We start from the raw sequence: 7,513 nt of genomic DNA on the forward strand, positions 1-7,513 counted from the left end.
AATCTTCTGTCAATATGTTGATACATACAATTGTTAAATCATTGTCATTTGATGTATTTAGATTGAACTTTCTAATACTTTGATGACTCATAATTTGATCATTCAGCGAATTTCTGAACTATTGATGTAATAATGTGTGAAAACAGGTAAATGTTGCTTACTGTATATGTTCAGGAAATATAAATGCTTTTGTCTTGTAAGCTTTAGATAGAATTTTCTCAGTAGATGCTCAGATTGGCATAAAATTGAAATACAATGTTTTTGATGCCTTGTGGGATGTTTTACTGAAATGAGGCTTTTGTGATGAATAGAAATTAGATTATGAGTAAAATCTTTTCTTGCCATTGCACAACTCAGTAAGCAGACAAAAGCGCTTAGAGGTTTAATCTGTAACTGGCATTAGATGGCATAGCATTTTTAAGGGGCACACTCTTGGTGAAATTCTCTGACCATTTATGGCTCAAGTCTCACATGACTCAATAGGTTCTTACCATCAAGTTTGCTGGTTACAACGAGCTTTATAAATTCTTCGTGTGTTATATTCTTGTAAATTGCTCTGTCCTCCACGGAATTTGGTAAAGGACCAATAGTAGTATTCATGTTTGGACTGTGAAATGCTGCTACCGAAAGGCGTTCCTTTTCTGGATTCACAACAGCTCTGTGCTCTATGCTCTTGTATTCTCCATTGCTCATTATCTGCTTCAGAAGAAAGGTTAGTCTTTTCTTCAGAATCAATTTTGCAAATGTTCTTACTATAATTACTTTTTTTTTTCTCTCTTTTAGTTAGTTCTGTGATGCACGCATACTGCTACTTACCTCAATGATGTCTCCAATATTGATAATGAATGCACCTGGGATTGGTTTGACTGGTACCCACTTGCCATATTTCTTTACCTGTAAACCTTGTACTTGGTTCACTTGAACCAACAATGTTAATGCAACAGAGTCAGAGTGTGGAGTGAGACCAATAACCCTGTTGGCCTGGGCACATGGTGGATAATAATTCATTCTTATTCCTTGTATACCATCTTCAAACAAGCTTGCAAGTTTCCCAGGTTCAATCCCCAAATTCTTAGCCATCAACTTCAACAGAAAGATTGTAACCTTTTGCAGTTCCAAAGAGTATTCCTCTATGGTTGCTCTGACATTAGCAAAATCGCCAACAAATGCATAATTGAATTGGTGGAGATCTAATATGGTTCTAAACTTTTAATTTTGGCAGAAAAACAAAATTATGATTTACCTTAAAGAAGTAGGGATGGTAGGCCAGAGACTCGTGGTTCTAATATTGGCAGGTTGAGTAAGAAGAAAAAGCATGTCTCCCCAATCAAGCTTTTGATCCTTGGAGACAACGAAAGCTTGCCCATAACCTTCAATGCTATTTGGCAGCTGTGCGCAAGCCATCTTCTCCTCTAATGGCAGCTTAAAGAATTCCTCAATGTCAGTTTTCATCTTCTCAATTACTTTTTCTGGTACCCCGTGATTGATCAACTATGTAGCACTCGAAAAAGATAACCAATCAGTTTGGCTAGATTCGATTATTTCATAGAGTTTCGTTGAACATGGATAAACAAAATTGTCTTACCTGGAGGAAGCCCGAGTCTTTGCAAGCCAAATGGAACTCTGCCAATTCATCATCATCATCGTCCTGAAGCTTGCTCATATCAATCACTGGAATATGAAGTGATCCATCAGCGAGAACTTGCTCATCATCAAGTTCTGGTCGGATGTACCGGGATGGGATTTCCTTGGAATTAGATGCAAGAGCTTGAACATTTTCTACAGGTAAAGAACCGCCGTAGACATTTTTCTTGTCAACTGCAGTTTCCATTTCGCAACTCTCTTTTGGGGTATTATTCTCCTAGCTTTTATGTACTCACGCACATATATTGTATTTTCTGGTTGTCGTGTGGAGTAAAATGTCATACTTATCTCAATGTTCGAGGCCTCTGTTGGCCGGCAGTTGGTCTGCTGGTGGTAAGGTTTTTAAAAATATTAAAATAATTTCTCATTCATTAATAATATTAAAATTATTTATATAATTTTGAAAATAATTTAAATTTTTTATATATTTATTTTATATTATATTTCTATTTATTAAAAAATTTATTTTATTATAATATAAGATTGTAAAGTACTAAAATAATTTTTTAAATATGGAAATTATTTTAAAATGTATATATTGTTAAATTTATTGTAATATTATTATTTCTGTATGAGATGAATTTCGTTCTCATTTTTTTATTTTTTTCCTTTTCGTGTGGGATATACTTGTAAATAAATAAGCAACCAAGGACATTTCTTAATATTCAAAGAAAGTCACAGAGGTAGAAATATAATTTCATCAAAAGGCAACCAATTCTATTAAAGTTAACGGAAAAGTTAATGGTTTACCTCACTGCCTATTTTTGAAAAACCTATCACATTTTTATATTTGTCAAAAAAATATGTCACCCAGGTGACATTAACCTTATATAAAATTATAAATATCATGATATTATAAATATGTGTTAATGTTATTATGAACTATGATCTATAACTTTATATAAGTCTAAGTTAACAACTAAGCTAACCCTTAAGAAAAATTTATTGTTGTTGTTGCTGTTGTTGTTAAGTATTAAAAAAAAATTCTAATACAGTATGATCTATCTTAGTAACTAATGTTATATCTCTCACTATTATTAGTTTATTATTATTGAATATGGATTTGAGTTTTGAATTTTTTATTCTATTGAATTTGACTAAAGGCACATTGATCCTAAAAAGTATATAGGCTTAAAAAGTGTATGCCAACAACTTGGCATGTCCTCTTAAAAAAGTTAAAAAAAGTAAAAGCTTATCGTGCTTTTTTTTTCCTCAAGCAGGGCGCGGCTTAGCCCACGGCATGCGTGCTAGGCCAAATCTAAGCAAAAAAAATTAGACACTGTACGACTCGATACGAAGCACATAGTGGATATGGCACGACACAAACATGAGCACCATGGGTTCTCCTTTGATGATTGGCACAACTCATTGACCATCTCTATTCATATCCATAGGCTTCGGCACTTTTGGGCTTTTAAATTTGTCTTTAGTTCAATTTTTAAAATTAAATTTGGGCACCTTTTAAATAAAAATCTACTGGGTCTTACTTTTTTTTAAAATTTTTTTATAAGTCTCCATCCAATTAATTTAATAAAATAAGCCAAAAATTATTTTCAAAGATTCTTGAGCCAAATAAATTTTAGTATTGACCTCACCAAATTTTCATTTATATGACTATTTTGAAATCCTAAAATGGGTTTAGGACCAATATAAATAAATTTGGGCAAATAATTGGGCTTATCAAATTTATATTAAATTTATCCAATTGACAACTAAAAATGGGCTTGTATCTAATATAAATAAATTTGATTTTTTCTGCCGAAAACTCAGATACTTTAGCTGCACTGTAAAATAGTAAAACTATAGGGTGCCACGTATATAAACCCAAAACCCTAATTCACAAGATTTTCTTCCAGCCGCCAGCAGCAAATTCTTCTGGACTTAAATGAAACACTTTCTAAAATTTACTCAGAAACAAAAATCGATAAAACCTAAGGGAGCCTCATGCAATCCATGGAGACGTTCATTTGTCTCTGTTTTCGGCCGCCAATTCCAGAGGCTGCTTCTCTTTGCCGCATCAACCATTTCTTTGTTTTCTTGATTTCTTTGCTTTGTTTTATAACAAAAATAATATTTACAAAGACTCCTACGCAAATAATGGCTTACAAAGAATTTATGCGCACTACAAATAAAATAATCAAGAAAGAAATATGGAGAAATTAGGTTACTCCTCTTGTTACAAATCTATAAAATTAATACAAGATAATTTCTAACCATGAATTGAGGTAACTATTAATATACTCAACAAATATATTTATTACATATTAAAATATTGTATAAAACTAGTGCCATTGATCTAATACATATAATACAAGAGATTGATTTCTTACAGTACCTCTGGATATTAATATGAGATCACTCTGATACAACATATTTGAATCACAATTCTCATACAACATATAAAATTACTATAATCTAGAAATCATACCTTTACTTTTTCATAGAAGTAATTTAAGCTCTCAAGTAATGATTTGTCACCACTAATTTTATTAGATCACGATATGTCACTAATGATCGTATTGGATCACAATTTATCACCAACGATCTTTTAGGTCATAACTTAAGTGCGATCTACACTTGACATGTGGACGTTTTTATCACTACTATAAGCAATTGACAATAGAAAATAGAAAATTTTTTTTCTCTCAAAACAAGAGAGAATTTTTTTTTTCTACGTTTTGTATGTTTTGTATGTCATGCCTCCTCTGTTCTTTTGTGAAAGAACAAGCGCTATATATATCTATTGGTGGAAACTCTAGGTCCATATTTATCTCTTTTTAATTCTATTAAATTAAAAATATTTTTATTTAAATTAAAATGTAATATTAAAGTCAAAAGTGGCCTTATACTTTTTCTTGTTATAAGGACTGCCTTATAAAATAACACAAGGCCAATTACACATAAGTATATTAAACAGAGCCTGTCACCAAATGATATATTTTGGGTTATAACTCAAATTGCATGTTATCTTGCTTATCAATCCACTAGTGATGCAGTGAATGAAATGAGCTAACCCTAATAAAATTGGTGGTCAAAGATCGAGACTTAGGAGGCTAATTTATTTCTACGAGAAAGCAAAGGTATGATTTTTAGATTATGGTAATTTTATATATATTGTATAAGAATTGCGATCCGAATATTTTTGTTGCAAAAACAATTTTTAACCAACGATACCAGATTATATACTCTTTAAAACATATTGATTTATTTATTTATAATAAATACATTTTTAATTAATAAAATATTTGAGATATTTTTTAAATATCTTAATTAAATAAATATTTTAAATAAGGTCCGTTTAATCATATTATATATATTTATGTGATCTATGGATTCACAGAAGATATAAATATAAATTATCTTATGATTAAATAAATTGATCATGATCTATCACTAATGACTTTATTGGATCACGATTTATTACCAACAATCTTCCAAGTTATAACTCAAGTTCAACCAGCACTTGACGTGTGGGCACCTTTATCACTATTGTATGCAACTAGCAGTAAAAAAATTTTTCTCTCAAAGCTAGAGAGGAAATTTTCTTTTTATATAATGTATATTGTGGCTCCTCCTCTTCTTTTGTGAAAGAATAAACCCTTTTTATATCTATTGGTGGAAATCCTTGACTCCTTATCTATATCTTCTTAAATCTATTAAATAAAAAATATTTGATTTAAATTAAAAAATAAGATTAGAGCCAAAGTGGTGTTATACTTATTCTTGTTATAAGCGGCCTAACTTGTAAAATAACACAAGACTCTTTATATACAAGTATATTAAATGGAGTCTTCCACCAAATAATTTATTTAGGGTTTTTACCCAAATTACTAGTTATCTTACTTGTCGATCTAGTAGTAGTGTAGTCAATTAAATGAGCTAACCCGAAGATCATATGTGTATATACAATAGTGGCTACAATAATTAAGCATGTAATTAAACTAGCCCGATTATTTAATTTCAAATCTATCATACTAAAAGATTGGAACTGATCCACAATTGCATACTGTTTAGGATAGTATTCCCAAATCATAATTCGACCATGCCACATTAATTTTTTTACTGAACAATACTTTGTACTATATCGTTAATTAAATTGATATGTCAACTGTCAAATCAAGTTAATTGCATCTTTTTCCTTGCCACTTATTGGTTTTCTCTAGTGATCAATTTTAACATACTAACTATATTGACACATTCTAGCCAGAGAATTTTATAATCAAGTACTAAAAACTCATTAAGAGATGTGTTGTACAAATTCGATATTAATAATCTATAATCTCACTGTTTATAATTGCTTCTATCAAGATACTGTGTAATCTTAGACTACAAATATATATCGCGCCTATTAATAATTCAAATGAAATGACAATCACAAATATGGAATTATAATTAACTCAAATTGAGATTGCAATAAAGTCAATGCATATGAGATTTAATAAGTCTGATAGTCATTTTAAGGTTAATTAAATCTTATATGTAATCTAGTTCAATATAGACAAACTATATCACTAAATTTATATATGATTAAGACAAATCATTCAATAAATATCCTATAATCTAAACAAAAATAAAGCATCCAACTCTACTTATCAACTGCGAATTTAATTTATTTAATTATAAGATGACTTGTATTTACGTTTTCTGTGAATCCATATGATAATCACATAAATACATATAATATGATTAAACGGATCCTATTCAAAATATTAATGCAATTAAGATGTTTGAAAAATATCTCAAATATTTTATTAATTATAATATATATTTATCATAAATATATAAATTAATATGTTTTAAAGTGCACATAATTCCAACAATAGTACCCCCCAAATTCCAATTACAAGCATATCAAAAAAGCCAAAATTACAGGTTTTATAGTTGAACCAAAGTTTCAAAACTTGATCTTTCTTATCGTTTTGTTCACAGCAAAAAACCAAGTCCCTTTCAAACTCAAATGACATCATATAAAAATGGAAAAAAAAGCCACTAATTTAGGGAAATGCATGTGATCTGTCACAAAATTCAAAGTTGAATAATTTTAGAATAACTATAAATTCCGGAAATTCCAAGAACAGTGTGTTTTTCTTGCCATCGAACTGCTCAGTGGAGCTACCACGTATCTTTTCCTCACCTGGCAACTATTCCTCTTATCCGTCTCAAGAAGTTTAAAAGAAAAATGATGTTGATAGTTTCCGGCAAATGGTGAAGCGTTTTGATCTGGTACCAGTTCTTATGAAAGAATTTAATGTTTTCTTATAGCGTTCGCCTTGTCGAAGAAATAGTATTTCCACATCTGGGAACAAACCTTGAAAACTACCGAATAGCTTGCCCCTGCTTGATAGTTTAATAATGAAGCACTGCAGAAAAGAAAGGCAACTCATGCATTATGTAATCAGTAATTGATTTGTCTCGGACCAAGCCTTAAGTGCCATATTTTCTTGGCAATATGAAGAGTTGATAAAACTCCGCAGCGGGACCCATGGAAAACCTGAAGCTTTTGTATGTTATTCTATATGTAATGGCCAGATTATTCACTGAGGATGCATTTAGCACATTCTATTATATCATGTTGTATTATATTATTTTAATATAAGTATATTGTATTATATTATATTGTATTTTTATACAATGTTTAGTGCTACATTATACTATATTAATTTTTAATTATACTATATTTGGTATTGTACCGTACTATATCAATTTTTTGTGATTAATTTAAATTATATATTTTGAAAATAATATTTTTTAGTGCTTAGAACAATACTATACATAGAAGTCTTAAATTTTAGAAATTTAGCTTTTAATAAAAATGTTTAGAGTATCATAATTCTTCACAAAAATAGAAACTTATAGCCTTAAATTTTCT

The 7,513-nt window shown here is 29.9% G+C and overlaps 1 protein-coding gene across 1 annotated transcript; it reads right to left on the reverse strand.

The window, feature by feature from the left end:
• Positions 1–319: 319 nt before the first annotated feature.
• Positions 320–1,936, reverse strand: LOC102610305 (S-norcoclaurine synthase 1-like). The gene is made up of 4 exons (XM_006485353.4): positions 1,586–1,936; positions 1,244–1,491; positions 817–1,141; positions 320–696 (listed from the first exon to the last, which is right to left on the reverse strand). Exons 1-4 carry the CDS (start codon positions 1,829–1,831, stop codon positions 454–456), a joined length of 1,062 nt encoding a protein of 353 aa, XP_006485416.1. The 5' UTR covers positions 1,832–1,936; the 3' UTR covers positions 320–453.
• Between the last annotated feature and the right edge of the window lie 5,577 nt (positions 1,937–7,513).

The sequence above is a fragment of the Citrus sinensis genome, chromosome 4, assembly GCF_022201045.2.
Source record: "Citrus sinensis cultivar Valencia sweet orange chromosome 4, DVS_A1.0, whole genome shotgun sequence".
Lineage (NCBI taxonomy): Eukaryota > Viridiplantae > Streptophyta > Magnoliopsida > Sapindales > Rutaceae > Citrus > Citrus sinensis.